The following is a 15,525-nucleotide window of genomic DNA, read 5'->3' as shown; positions in this document are numbered from 1 at the left end:
GAGAACCTCAACAAAGAGACCGACCCAAGAACTAAGGCAGCACTGAGGTTATTTGAGGTAAACCGAACCAACTAAAATTGCTAAATTTCCATAAGTAATTGCAAAAATGATCTACCTACCTACCCACTAACCAACCACATAGACCTGTCTACCTATTTTAATCCAAAATAATTAACCCTGCATTTGATATACGTTGTGCATCTCAGTGTTAAGAGGATCAAATGCAACAGCTTGTTATTACTACCTTGAATTGTCCTGTATACATCAGCTGGGTTTCAGTCTTCTGTACACAAAAACGTTTTTTATCTCAGCACTGATTGCTACATTGGCCTAGTTACTGTTGTTGCTGTGGGCTGGAGGAGTGGTGGGTTGGAAGCAGTGGGCAGCTAGAATACTGAGGGTTCAACACTTTGAATACACACTGCCTCGCTATTGCTATTTGCAGCAGTGTTAGTACAGAGCATGCTGTGGGCGTGTGAAAAAGGTCCCTTTCTAAGCTCATTCAGAAGAATGTCTTCCTTCTCAATCCTTGTTCAAAGGGGAAATATGTAACACACTCCTACATGCATACAAGAAATTGATCTCTACTTCTTAAGCGCAGAACGTATTCTCTGACATTCTTTTGTATCTTCTTCCAGCCTTTGAAAGTTGGCAATGCCTACAAGTTCAATATTGATCTCTGACAGGTAAGCCATGAGGCTGCAGCTGCACCTACCAGCCTGATTTGTGGTGATGTTCACCGCGGAGAACTGAGGCGAGTAGGGGCTCTTGTTAGAAACACCATTGACCGCCTGGATCTCGAAGCTGTACTGGGTGTGGGCTTGTAGGTTACGGACGGCGACGCGGCGCTGGGTCAGGCCCAGGTGGCGCGGCGAGATGTCCACGTTGTCGTCACACCGCGAGCACATTCCCCGCTCAGGCAGGCACTTCTTACAGATGACGTTGTAGAAGATGTCTTCCCGGCCACCCAAGTCACGAGGGTCACTCCATTCCAGCACAAGCGAGGTTTCGTTAACACTGGAGATGACACTGCGTGGTGCTGAGGGAACAGCTGCAAAAGAGAAGTAAAGTGTGGATGAGATGAGGCAAATAGGTTTGGAATGAGAGCAAATTTAATCTCCATGCACAATAGGTGTTAAGAAATTTGTCTTGGTGACAGTACAGAGACACGCTGACAATAGGCAGAGATTCATATTGCAAAACACAGTTTACATATCATTGTGCACACATACATTCATTATTCCATAGCTGCTATCAATGCAATTCATGACCCAAGAATTTTTCTTGTGCTGTGGTATTAGTACATTTTTCATGCATTAACTAGAACATTTTTTTCTTCCACATAACAAGAGTCTGTTCCAGCAGTTCTTTTAAAAAAAAAAAAAAAAAAAAAAGGACAGGAGTTCAAATTTGAATTGCATGCTCATTTCCACTCTGTGTGTCTGTGTGTGAAGTGCTGGGGGGGACGAGCGAGACAAACTATTGGCAGAGCCTTGGCAATTCTTATCCAATTACCGGAGCCTTATCTCTCGCTGCACTGTGGGAGAATCAGCCCCCCACCCCAGCAACAGAAAAAAGGATCTTCTTCTCTCTTCACCAATGAATTAGCTCCTATGTGTGCGTGTTTGCTGTTAACGAAGGCACTGCAGCTAGAAAAATTCCTCCGCTCTCTGTCTGCAAAGGGATGGCTGCATCGAGTACAGATAGACTTCCCGGGGAGGCGGGCGGGGGAGGGGTTGGACGATAATGTTTCGGATAACGTTGGGAAAGCAAGCAGACTTGTTTGCCATCTGTGTGGCATGGTGGGAACGTACTCCTGAGGGCTTTTATCAGCCGCTGAGGACTAAAATTCAAAGAGGAAAGTTTGAAAGACTTTTACCACACAAGTCAAGAATTTTGTTTTATGGATAAAAATACATTCGATTACTGTCTGAATATGTGGTATGCATCTAATTCTGTCTGGGTTTCCAAAAGCATGGCAATAACAGCGTGACTTTAAAACATGCTGATGCCATTCAGTCGGCTGAAAGCAGTCTTTACTTACTGGTACAGGGGGAATCAGGAGAATCCGTGTCTGAGCGGTAGTAACCATTTCGACAGGAGCAAATGCTGGATGCCCCTGAGCTGGCACGGCTGTTGGCTGGACAGGGCAGGCAGAAGCTGTCTCCCTGTTTAGACTTGAAGGTGCCAGGGCTGCAAGCTGATGGCAAAAGAGAGAAAATGGAAAGAGAAAAGTGTGAATAATTAAGGTAAAACAATTTTTGCTACACTTCTATTACATTTGTGTGGGTCACATTTTCCAAATGGGCAGGAGGCCACTCTCATTCTGCGATGAAAATACTGAATTTTACTCTCACTTATCCTCAGCTTTAGTATGCAAGCCTTCACAACAGGATGTAATGTCTTCACTATAGTGGATAATTTAACAGCATTCCAGCTCATTGGTAAAAGCAGCTTCTTTGATGTGTTTAGCATGTGTTTGTTTATATACATGTGTGCGCATGATTTGTTTCTGTCGCCACATGTTCCCTTTTTCCTGATGGACGAGGGATCCTCGGCAAACTGTAGTGGGAAAAGAAGAGGGTTTTGAGCAGCATGTTGCTGTTTGCATAAACCCGTGCTCACACGATGAGACTGTCAACCCAAATTACATACACGACCCTCAGAGCCAAAACCCTGGCATGGCGCTTTCATCTGAATTCAGTCTTTTATGAAACACATATAAACATATACACACAGAGAATCAGAGAGGCTCACACAGCACATGCTGAGGTGTACACAAACATGGGTCTTGGCACAACTGTGCAAAGATACATGTCGACACAAACACACGCCATCCTGGCCACAAATCACTTCAATATACTCAGTGTTATGAGGCTTTTGTCTGCATTCTTCTGTCTGTAAGATCCATCCCAGTAGAGACCTACACAAAACTGCCTTCAACATTGTTTTACCCAAACCGGTTCTCCATTGGCGGAAGCCTAGTTAATCAGACGAAAACACTGCTGGCCTTTGTAAATGCCCTTTCTCCATTTATAGCCACTGTTTGGAAGTTTATAACTCAGGTGATAAGTTGCAGACGTGCAGGGAAATACTGACAGCGGCACTGTGATCCAGAACACTTTGGCAGGCTCCATATCTTTGATAAACTGTCTCGTTAAAAGATGAATGAGTTTGCCGCAGTGCTTAATAAAAAAAGACGAGAGCAGGTAAGACAGGCAAAGTTTACAGGGGCCAGTTGATTAGCTGACCCACTAGTGCGTTAGCTCGTCAATGTCAAGGACACACTGCTATGTTTGTCCCTCTGAATGATAATCATCACCATAGCTCCTGCGTTTGTTTTTCGCTCCCTGTTGAAAACAACCAAGGTTGGAGGTCAAATCTACAGCAGACCACTTCCTGCTCCTGCTGTTTTACCGTTTTTTTTTTGAAAGTTCAATATTAGCACAAAACCACCAGTTGACTGCACCATGTACATTAGCACTGAGTGTATTTGTTCTTCCACCATTAATCACAGTCATCCACACCACTGGCTAACAGGAAGTGCTGTTTGATAAACAGATAAGAAATGACCTCGAGTTTTACCAGGTGGGAGAACAACTCCTCTGATTTGGTACCCTGACCTATTCAAGTTCATTTAAGTTCACACAAAGTAAACTACAAGCGATTTCTCAACTCCCGTGGGATGACAGTGTTAGGTTTTGAACGTGGTTGGCCTTACGAAGGATGTTGATGGAGCATTCCCATTAAAAGGAGCTTTTTGTTTCAGGGTAGGGCTGAAAGTGCTGATCTATCACTTCCAGTGAGTAAAGGGGTCATCCTCTTCCTTTCATCAACTCTCCCCTTAGAGGAACCACTGAAGAATGGGGAAGAAGGAGACACAAGGGGCTAGAGAAAAAGGGAGGGAGAGGTGGAAGAGGTGGAGGCATAGAAAATGCTAATCCTGCAGGCGCCCCCCTTTCCGCTCTCCCCTGTGTCTTATCCTAAGCTCTATGTTCATGCAGAACATAGAGCTTAAGGAACTGATTAGAATGTATGCTGAAATTGGAAAGTGTGGAGCATGAAGGGAAAAGTAAAGAATATTGGAGGTGAAAAATGGGCAGCAAACGAGTGGAAAGGCAACAAAAAAAAGGCTCATCGATTAATATTAATGCAGGCATCCTTACTGTAACTTTGCTGGCATATTAATGCGCGCAGCGGCCTTCAGATTAGAAAGGAACGAGACACAGAGGTAAAGACTAATACAGCAGAAAGAGAACGATGGTGGAGCTGGAGGAGATGCTGCATGTTGGAATGAGGACAGGAAAGCAGAGAAAGCAAGAGTCATAGCGAAAGGATGATGAGAAATGAGCATGGAGAGTGGACCTGAGGAGAGGTAAAGTGAGAAGAGAAGAAGAGAGGGGGATTTATCCCATGTGGTTCCCAGTGAAGCTTGATTAGAGAACGTTTTATCAGGACCCAGTCGCCAGGGCTTTAACCTTGAGCTGCCAGGAGCAAACAAATGAGTTTTTAACCACACACACCATCCTTTAGATTTACTATGCTCCCTCTCTCTCTCCCACACTCAAACACATACGCACACACTCTCCTTTTAAAGGTGAGCACACATATTTAGGGTCTGCCAGAAGCTGCCTGTTTAAAGTATCCACCCACTCTCTGCCTGATCACCAGTATGGGTACTGAACTTAAAGGTCTTCCCAGCCTCATCTTTCTCTGCTTTAAGGAGAAGAATGATCCCTCTGAACCAAGGCAGTCAAGCTTCACACACACTGTACACATGCACAGACACCTCGCATTCGATCAATAACCCTGCCAGGTCCCCTCGCGATCTCATTCTGCTGTCTCCATTTGACCTACGCACCCTGAGCCTAATTTTACGCCCCCATACCCCTCAACACACACGCAATTTCCATTTATCCCACTCTCTCCTCCTGCTGTCACCTGCACTCCATTTCATTTGAGACCTCGCTGTTTAAATTCACCTTGCTCTCAACCCCTGTGAACCCGTCGTGTTTTCCATCAGACCTGAAAGCATCATAAGGCCTCTCAGAAACAGACAGCCTCCCCTGCATTTCCATTTATTTAGCAACCAGCTGCCAGGCAAAGCTGAGGTCAGAGGAGTGAACAGCCTGCCTGCTGACACCGTCATAGCGTGTATTATTCTACCTTGTAGTCATTGGATTAATGTGTCGAAGGATACAAGGCAAATAAATGGCTCATAATAATGTGGCAGCTGGACAATCTAGTGATAGAGGCTGTAACCTGTAGCCAAAACAATAGCGGTTCAATCTCCCCAACATTCGGTTTGTGGACACAACAGGCATTTGCCTCAATGAAGCGTCCTTCAGCAAGACTTTGACCCTTTACCACGTACTCATTGTAATTCACCCTGCGTAGAACTATCAGATACTGTGTGCCTAAAATGCAAATGTAACTTTTCACAGCAGTAATAATGTGATACATTATTGATCGCCATAGGGAAATCCTCCCAACCCCACCACCATCTTCCAGTAGGGTAAGACTGTGGAATAAGCTACAAAATACCACACAGTTTTGTAAAGATTCATGGACTCTCTGGGTCAGTTCAGCAGCTAACATAGGCCTTGGTAAGTATTTGAGGTCAGTCAATCCTGGACTGACCTCAAATATCTGTTGTGAAAACACTTACCTTGACATTGGGTATCCTTCATGGCTGGTTCAAAACCAGCTGAGCAGGTGCAGGCTCCTACGGGAACCATCCACTCGCCATCTCCGTTGCAATAAAGCTTCAATGGCACGGACACCTCCAGGGCATTGGGGACGCAAGTTCCTGGCGCAATAACCAAAGAGGTTGCCTCAGCCCCAGTCGCTGTCTCCGGGAAAACGGCAAAGTTGGCGATGGTGGTGGAGCACTTCTTGTAAAAGACCCTCACTGAGATGAGCGACATGCAAGCACCAAGGTCCTGGAAGGCCAAGTAGAACCCGGCTTTGGACAATGGCCCGAAACTTCGGACTTTTGTGTTTACCCGCCCAGACTCAAGCATGGAAAAGCTCTCATCTGGGGCAATAGTGTCCACCTTCACATAAGGGTTCTCCATCCAGAAAGGGCTGGTGGCTGTGGCTGAGTCCGAGTCAGACTCATAGTAGAAGAGGTTGAAGGTCTCTTTGCAGGAACCTGGGATGTTGGGAATGCTGTTGCAATCGCGCACTGTGAATTTCATCTCCACATATACACGCAGAACGTCCTTTCGCGGGATGAAGTCACTGCGTAGCCAGTTATTCTGGTTGAGCTCACGTACATTGCAGACTTGGTACGTCCGGATGGGGTTCATGGCATCATCATAGCCACTCACCTCTTCCCACTAAAAAGAGAGCAGAGAAAAGACAAACAGGTTAGAGCCTGTAAATACATATTGATATCTTTGACAGGTACTCAGACAGATACTCCATACACCTTGTATTAAAACTCTAAGAGCTACATTCAGTCACACTGCCTGATAAAGAAAGAATGGCGGAAACATGGCAGGGGTTAGGACCTAGAAAGAAAGAAGAAAAGGGTTCTCTTTTTTGGGAGGGGGGGTATTTTCAATTACATTCCCTTTCCTTTGCCATGCTACGCTTTTCATCTCTGGTTAGTGTAGCGAAAAGCCAGGGACGAGGACTGCAAATTCATCTCAATTACAGCAACCTGTCACCTCCTCACCACAGAGCCACCACAGCATGTTTACCTCGTATCTGTTTGGAAGTAGCAGCCACATTGCTTCACAACCAATTACGCTTCAATTACAGAGCAATGATCGCAACGTCCTCTAATAAAGACGCCGGTTAACCTTCGTGATTTTCGGTTTTTACACTCCCCTACATCTTTCAATGCTACTACAGTACCCAGGGGGTGAATTACTCAGGATAAAATGGGATTAAATTTTCTAAACTTTGATTACCAGCTTCATTAAATGAGCGCGAGCAAACTAGACTGTAAAATCTTTGCTGTGAGACACTGTAATCTAATGCATTTTTCAATCTCGAATGAGGACACCACGATTAAATCATTTTACTTCAAATAGCGATTCCTGTGTGTATAATATATCTTTGTGCGCGTGCATGTCCATGTGCGTGTGTGCTGAGGGATCTGCTCCCCTTTCCCATCAGACAAACAGTGCATTTACTTTTTAGTTAAGCCAAGGCCTGGCATGTTTATTTGCATAGCACTCTTCATATACAAAGGCAAAGTGTTTTGCATAAGGGATGGCGGCGCATTAAAGCGTTTAAAAGACAATGAGGAGGAACATTAAAAAGATCAATGTAAAGCTAGGGAGAGGAAGTAACGCTAGATTGAAGTTGTGCATGGCTGTCATTAGACCTGCTACCTAAATCCATGAGACTGAACCTGTGGCCGTCTGATTACAGGATGATCTGTCACATCACTCAGCCCCCCTAAAAGACTAGAATACTTAAGTCTTTAATGCTAAGACACATCTATAACAAATTAAATGTCTATGGTTGTGCTCCTGGGACCAAAGTTTGCCTCGGAACATCTGACTGCGTCGAAGTTCTTGCATAAAGGCACCAATTTGTTCTCCAGAGTCAGTTGTTTTCGTCTGAGCTCTGTGTTTCTTAATTGAGGCTGTGATATGGATGTGGTGGAGACAAGGCTATTCATCTCAGACCCTGGAGGCCATGAGGGAGAGAGGCAGAATGGGCGTAGCTCAGCCGTGGCATTAAAACGATGGCCCAGCGAGAGCGAGAGAGAAGGAGGAAGCAACCAGAGGGAATCGATAATCACCGACCAGGTCAATGAGATGGCTAAAAGCATGAAGTGTCAATGGGTATTTAGTTCAGTGTAATAAATCACCCACTGCAATGCGTTCCTGGGTGTGTGTGTGTAAAAGGTTGTGCGTGTTTGTTTAAATGTTCTGGTGTGAGTCTGTCTGCTCGAGTGTGTATACCTGCTCTGTCTGTTTGTTTAGGAGTTTCTATGCGTAGGTGTGCGTCTGTTTGTGTATGTGCGTGTTTAGAGAGAGGTCATCCCCCCCGAGACACGCACCAGTGGCCAAACACTCCGAGCGCCTGCTTACCAAGCCTGAATGAATTAAGTAGGTCATGTGAAAAAGGGTCAAGTTTCTTGGCATCGATTTCCAGCAAGATGAATCGTTATGCAAGATTTGTGATCCACTCCATTCTCTCTTTGTCCTTTCCAATAAAAGCTTTAAATTTTACTTGCAGATGACAATGAACAATGCTTCTGTGACGCAATATCACCCTCCTCGAAGGTCCAAAGGCCCACTGGAAAAATATTTTTCGCATGTACTTTGGCAAGACTCAAAATATGGATGTGAAGACGCAGGTTGTGCTGCCGGAGTTTGGGACATTTTTATGGATGTTTTGATTACTTTGGTCATTCATCAACCTTACATGAATTCAAAACGAACATTAGGTGTTAGCAGCCGTTGCTACAACTGAGATAAACTAGTATTATTAGCTTTAGCTGCATTAGCTGAAAAGCTGTAACCCCAACAAGCTTATGTGTGCTTTTATTTTTCTGTTTGTTGTTAGTACATATGAGCTCTCCGAGGTTAATTCTAAGGACGTGTTAGCTTGTTCATAACATGTTTTGGCTTGCTTTGGGTCTGTGAAGCATACAATGATGCTCCTAACAATAGTTATTATCTCCACAAGGTAACTAACTTGGTATACTGTTATCAGCGGATAGTTCTGAAAACCCTGTGGCTGTTATTCCAGGTCTGAGGGGAGCCTTTCTTTAAAGTGGAATTCCCCTTTCATGATACATCTGTTTTGGAAGATAAATGATACGCTATATGCACAAACACACAACACAAGGAGACATAGTGAAATTCTGAAATCTGAGCAACAGCACGAGTGCAGCTCGAGATAGGTGTCGACATGCACACACACTCACACTTTGACAGACACATGCATGATGCACAGATGCTACAGGCTATACAGACAGATGCAGACAGTGACACAGCGAAATCATCATACCAGAGTACAGACACAGAGGGGAAAGAGTAAGAAGGAATACATGTACACACAGGCACACACATATCAATAATTGAATGCGCTCTTACAGACACACATTCAACAGCTTTCACACCTATCTATCTTTTACACCGAGAGTGGTGGCATTAATAGTAGCACTTATGTGCTGGTTGTCTCTGGATTCGCTGTCACAAATACACACAGTTTATGTTTCCTCTGTGAAGCTTTATGTCTGATGCTTTATCTGTATGTGTTGTGCAACACTGTGAAAAAAACAGAGCGATGCTGTGACTCAGACTTGGCTGGACAGCATCCCCGGGATAGTGTGTGTAGTCTGCGAGTGGGTCTTTTACGAAGATCTTTTCTAAGAAATTGATTTTTTTTTGTCTTACATGCTGTCTCCCTCTATCTGCATGGACATTTCTGTGGATTTTACCGAGTCTAAGTCTCACTGCTGTCTCCCTCCCTCCCTCCCTCCCTCCCTCCCAAGCTCTCTCAGTATGTTGTTGTGTTTGTCCTCCTAGCCACTGTATCAGTTTGTCTTAAACACTCGTCACCCCTAACAAAAACAGCCTGCGATGCTCCGTTTGCAAGACCTCAAAAGCATACAAATAAACACACGCACAATACATTGTGCTTAAAGACAAAAACATCAGGGAAAATAGATTATTTGTGTGCGAGAAAAATAAAAGGAGGGAAAAAAGGGTAGAAAACTCGAGGACAGCCACCGTCTGTGGCACATTCTGCTACTAAACAAAAAAGGCAGGGGAGAGACTCATCTTGAGTCTTTCGATTGGTAATGTGGGAATTCTGGAGTGCAAAAGGCTCTCCACTGTATGTATATCTATTGAAAAGGAGCATCTGTTGTGGGTTTGCTTGGAAAACAAACGGGGAGGCGTTTTTTAGTTCCATTCTGCATGGGACCGGTGGGAGCATCGCTGCTGCATTGTAGCTTAATAAGGAAGAGGGGGGCAGATGGAGGCAAAGGAAGATGGACGGATAGGGAGACGGAAGGACGATGAGGAAGGAGGGCACGAAAGGCTGTGAGGGGGTTTGTCCCACTGATTGTTGCAGCCGAGGTGGCTAGTGTGTCTGGCTTCATTAGTGCTTAGTTACTTGGAAGTAAAGGAAGGGGAGAATAAGGAGGGTGGGCGACTCCGAACAGCTGGGGTGGAATGTCCCCGCAAGTGTGTTGGGGTAAAAACAAAAAATAAAAAATGGGGGCCCGCCTTTCAAAACACAAGGGCCAAGTCAGAGGGCCACACAAAAGCGAGGGGAGGAGCGCTGGGGGTCTTTGAAGTGTAGCTGAGGAGGGGTCAAGACTCTTTTTGCTCCTCTTTAGGCCATTGTAGAGACCACATGGGAAAGCAAGACGGGGCTGTCACTGGCACTTTGTGTGTGGTAGATTTGGATGCCGGGGCGTGCAATGGGTCAACGGCAAGAAATATTTTAGTGTTTGAAAGGTTAGTTCACGAGGAAACTGACGGTTTTCACATGTTGTAAGTGCTCTGAGGGGAGGGGAAGGGAACATCTGTGACTGGGCGGGTCGGTGAAATTGGATTGCAGTGTATCTTTTTCTGCTCCCTAAAAAGCGCATCCTGTTGAATCCCAAAACATATCCTGTTGAGTGATTGACCGGTTGAAGGTGTACAGGACTTTTCAACTACCAAGAGACATGCAGATGGAGCAGTGTGTACTATTGAGGGGGATTTAGTGGCATCTAGTGGTGAGGAGTGCAGATTGAAACCAGATGAAACTTCACCCGGTTAGGATTCCTTTAGTGTTCTTTGTTCAGGAGGTTTTTAGTGGGTGCAAAATTATCTGCAGAGGTCTCCTTCTCTTTAAAACAAATGTACCTGGTGATTTAAACTGGTAGAAACACTGAATAAAGCATTTTACTGTTACAAATCAGTATTTCTCTGACGCTGTTTGGCATGTTGGAGACGGGCCGCAAACCTAGCACCTGCTAAATTGTGCTCACTTTTTTTCTCTGATAACTGTAAATCTTGACATTCAGGAACTTTTTACCAGGAGCAGAATTATCTGCAGTGGCCTCTTCCTCTCCAAAACAATTTGACCCACTGATTAAAGCCGGTAAAAAACTCCAAATAAAGCAGTTTCCGGTTAAAAAATAATTAATTTTTCAGGCATTATCGTTGCGGAGGGGCTTCTAACCATGGTGGCCACCAAAACACAAAGTGCCATATCTAGTGCCAGGTCTTGATTTGTCCATTGTGGGCTACTGTAGAAACATGGTGGTGCAACATGGCGCTCTCCATAGACAAGCACCCACTCCCTATGTCAGTAACGAAAACACAAATCTTATTTTGAGATGATTATACACAAAAGAAAAAGTACTAATTATATTACTTCCTATTTCTGCCAATACATCCCCCTAAATCCTACACACACACACAAACATAAACAAACTGTACACAGTAAACTCACCCCGGTCTCAGGGTGTGCAGTCCAGGCTAATTCTGTCGTGGCCCACTTCGTGTCCATCAGCGTCTCTGTGAACAGAAACAGAAAAAGAAAAAACAACCAGGTCAGACAAAGAGGAACAGTGTGACAGCGGAGATCAATAGAACTTTCAATAGTTTTACAACAATGTCATAAAACTTGTAAAATGAGCCGCGGAAGAGATAAGAGGCTTTGACCAACGTTGTCTCAGATAACTGGGTGAATAACTGAATGACAGAAAGCGCGGGCTCAGAGCGATATTAGATTCAATTAGACAAAGAGGTAGTGTACGTCTGTGTGTGACAGGAAGGCCGAGAGACAGTGGGAGAGTGAGGCAGAGATCTAGGTGGGTGATCTGCGAGGTATTGTGTGACATTTTATTGCAGCGCCTTGTCTGGCTAATTAGTCTCAATTAGACGTTTGCTTTTATACAGGGGAAAGGAAACAACAGCGAGGTCTCACTGAGAGACAGTTCCGCTTCCCACAGGGCACCGCAACAGACGCACACACTCTGGATAATACCCACACACATACGAAGAGTAACAGGTTGTAAAACTGCACAAGATATATAACCCAGCAGAAGGCCTGAATGAAGAGGGGGGGGGGGGCTATAAAGTTAGGTGTCACAAAAGAGGAGCTCTTGAGCGGAACAGAGGTCAATACGCTTCAATTGGACTCACTTTCTGTCAATCCTTGAACACATACGCACTTCAAGTTTACCTTTTACGCCCGTCTCTTGGCACACACAGAGGACGCACAACCATCATGTACACAATAGACACAAACACACAAAATGGTGGATCTCCCCTGCAAATCCCCTTTCTCCTCTCCACTTTCCGCACTCTTGTTTCTCCTGGCAAAGACGCCGGCTTTGTGAGAGCAGGGAAGGAACACTATAAATGTCGAGTCTTTTACTACCTGGCGCTCAAGGCACAGTATGCAGCCACCGTTATTATCTCAACCGCTGCGCTGTTGTACAAGATAGTAAAAGATGATGAAACGGCGCTGCCAGAGAGTGAGCTTGAACCGTCCCTGGTCATGGAAGGTGCTGCGAGATGTGCCATTTTTCCTGCCTCAGTTGCAGGGGATGAACCTGAAGGAGTCTCTCAGCCAACTTTGCTACTCCACCTCAATCTCTGAGGTTTTGTCTGACTCTGACTACCTCTTTCTTCTTTGATTTTTTTTCCCCCCTGCCTGATAAGTTGACAGGAAATGGGACATGGGCGCAAAATAAAAGAGGATTTCCCCACCCCTTCTCCACATACCTGCTGCCGCCAGTGCTGCGTTCAAGAGCAGCGGCGGTGACAAACGCAAATACCTCTCGAACTCAAAGACCCCTTGTGAATTATGTCGAGCTCTGTAAGAGATGACATGCTCCGAGAGTTGGGAACTCCCATTGAATTCCATCCCCTCGTGCTTTGAGTGACAGTGTCTCTGACATGTGTATGCACCTATTACACCGGTGAGAAAACATGACTTCCAAGAGAGTTCCTGGCAAAGCAAGATCTCTTCCTGTGCAAAAAAAAAAACCCAACATACAATCAGATTTCAAATGTAGCTTTGGCTTGTTGCCCTCAGGCGAAATGGTCTGGAAGCTTCAGTGTGAGCCAGTTCACGCAGCGAGAGCAGTCTCTCTGGGAGTGGCTCTGGGAGCTCAAGTGAATATCATGTACTCCCAGCAGCACAGGGTCAAATCCAGCTCGCAACCTTTGTCACAAACAATCCTTTCCCTTTCTTTCCTGTCAGTTTCCCATTCCCTCTCTGTGCTGATAGCGGAAATGCTTTCAAACAAATCATGAATTCAGTCTGCTTTTGCCGAGAGCTCTCTTTGTAACCAGGTGCAATGAGCCACGTTTGTCTCTTGAGCAAATAAGGGCCTACTAGTGTTTTCATCTCAGAAACTGTGTCAGTGCACATTAGCTGCGGGACTTCCCCTGACTCATACCATGACAGTGTGTGATTTTGGACCTGTTACCGACAGCTACGCAGGTAGGTAAGCCGCTGTGGTGGAAATTATACACCTCCGCCGCCTGGTGTTTATTATTATGACTGGGGCCGTGTGTACGTGTGCGTCGGCTTGTCATTAGAGCTGACCTTGCTGAAAATGACAACACGGTGAAACACAATGACATATGGGGAGAGCCAAAGAGGCGGGGGGGAGACAGAGATGAGAGAGAAAGAACCAGAGCTGGAAAGCAGAAAGAGAAATATGCAAAACACACACACACAGATGTGCCGTCTGACTCAGTGGTTTAGACAGTGGATCATTCGAGAGTGCGTGTGCAGCAGTAACCCTTCCCTTCTCGATGGATCTGCATTGTTTAACCTCATGCAGTCTGTGTGTGTGTGTGTGTATGAATGTGTGTATGCATGTCTATGTAGGAGTGTAATTGTGTGTGTGTGTTTGGTGCAAAGCTCTGTATTGTGCCCAAAGTGGAGCACCAATCCGGAGTCAATGGGCCAGAGCAAAAGCACGGAATGACCCCGACCTAACCCTGCCGCTCCCTCTGTGTGTGTGTGTGTGTGTGTGTGTGTGTTTGTCTCTTGTTTGTCTCTGCGCACCATGTTTGTGTGTGTGAATAACACATCAGGCAATAGGGGCACACTGCAATATTCATGACCGTTCAGCAAATCCAGACACCTGCACAGTAACAGAAAATGCACACACACACACACACACACACACACACACACACACACACACACACACACACACACACACACACACACACACACACACAGAATAAAGACAACAAAACAAAGTGCTATATGCCCACACACAAAGCAACCGTTTCTGTCTGCCAAACCGACAAACTCGTGCTATACAGATGATAAAGGATGAGAGAGAGGCAGAGTAAGACAGATTAAAGAGAGAAAGGTATTTTTTTTTAAGCAAAACAACCTCCGAAAGCTTCTAAGACCATGCTGGCAGCTTGCCTAATGGGCCTGGTCGAGAGAGGAGAAAAAAGAAAAATAAACGGAGGGAAAACCAGAAGGACGAGTTGAGGGAGAAACAGCCATTGTGCAGCTATGAGATCCTCCCCTGCACACAGACAGTGTTCTCGTTTGCCTTTTAGCTCCATACGTTTCACTTCACTTTCTCAAATCCTGGAAGTGTAAAATGAGAAAGGGAAAGATTGTAGGTTGTAAAGAAGGGGGGGGGGGGCCGAAAGAGTAAATCAGGCAAATGAACATGCAAATTTACTGCCGTAAAACACACACACACACACACACACACACACACACACACAGAGTGAGAGTGAAGCATGCAGATGTGGGAGGTAGCGCAGGATCAGGATACACAGATGCACAAGGCTGTTTAATCCATCTTCCTCGCACGCACTCTTCACTTTCTTCTCATTTATTTTCAATCTCTTTCTCATCATCCCTGCGAAACGATGGGTCTAACTCCCCATCGTTTCACTTTCTCCGTCTCTTTCTCTTCACCTAACCCCCCTTTTATCACTCACTTTCTCCAACAACTTTCTTCCCTCCACTCGGAAGTGATAGCTTTGACCTCTTTTCATTAGTCGTTTTGCTCTTCCTCTACACCCTCCTCCTCCTCTTCTTCGCCGATCTCTATATCTGTGCTTGTGTTTTCACGCTGCGCCGTGATGGATGTGACGCGCGGTGTACGGGGGAATGTTTTTCAACCTCCCACTGCTTACGAAGACTATTCAATTAGAGAGTCGCTGTTTGAGTAACCTGAGGAATCCTTTAGTAAAGTGTTATTTATGAATGAGGTCAAATGCACCTGGGATTAGCATAACAAACATGGAGAGTGTGTGTGTGTGTGTGTGTGTGTGTGTGTGGGGGGGTCGGTTTTGTTTTCTCTGCGAACTTTGATTGTGTGAGAAAAAGTGCAGAAATGCAAACAGGCTTGGGGAGATCATATGCAGGCAAATACATGTGCACATGCACGCACTCACACACACAAGCGTGCATGCGCAAAGCCAACCCCTACACTTTAATCCCGTAATGACAGGGCAGGCCTAATAACAGGGGAGGGCACTGAAGCATTCGTCCCTATGGCCTCATCCAACACACACACAATCACACGCACACACACACACACAGTTACAAGCC

At 45.4% G+C, this 15,525-nt stretch overlaps 1 protein-coding gene across 8 annotated transcripts in view; it reads right to left on the bottom strand.

Moving 5' to 3' along the window:
- LOC126396484 (ephrin type-B receptor 3-like) overlaps nucleotides 1-15,525 on the bottom strand; it is a 62,339-nt gene that overhangs the window by 18,092 nt on the left and 28,722 nt on the right. For all 8 annotated transcript variants that reach the window (XM_050054598.1, XM_050054604.1, XM_050054601.1 and 5 more), the window contains exons 2-5: nucleotides 11,425-11,489; nucleotides 5,669-6,341; nucleotides 2,045-2,200; nucleotides 716-1,051 (exon numbers count right to left, since the gene is read on the bottom strand). In XM_050054598.1, the coding sequence (XP_049910555.1) occupies nucleotides 716-1,051; nucleotides 2,045-2,200; nucleotides 5,669-6,341; nucleotides 11,425-11,489 (1,230 nt within the window). The remainder of the gene's footprint in view (nucleotides 1-715; nucleotides 1,052-2,044; nucleotides 2,201-5,668; nucleotides 6,342-11,424; nucleotides 11,490-15,525) is intronic.

This window comes from Epinephelus moara, chromosome 10 (assembly GCF_006386435.1).
Source record: "Epinephelus moara isolate mb chromosome 10, YSFRI_EMoa_1.0, whole genome shotgun sequence".
NCBI lineage: Eukaryota > Metazoa > Chordata > Actinopteri > Perciformes > Serranidae > Epinephelus > Epinephelus moara.
The sequence above is the reverse complement of the archived record's forward strand: the minus strand, read 5'-3'. Positions and strand labels throughout refer to the sequence as shown.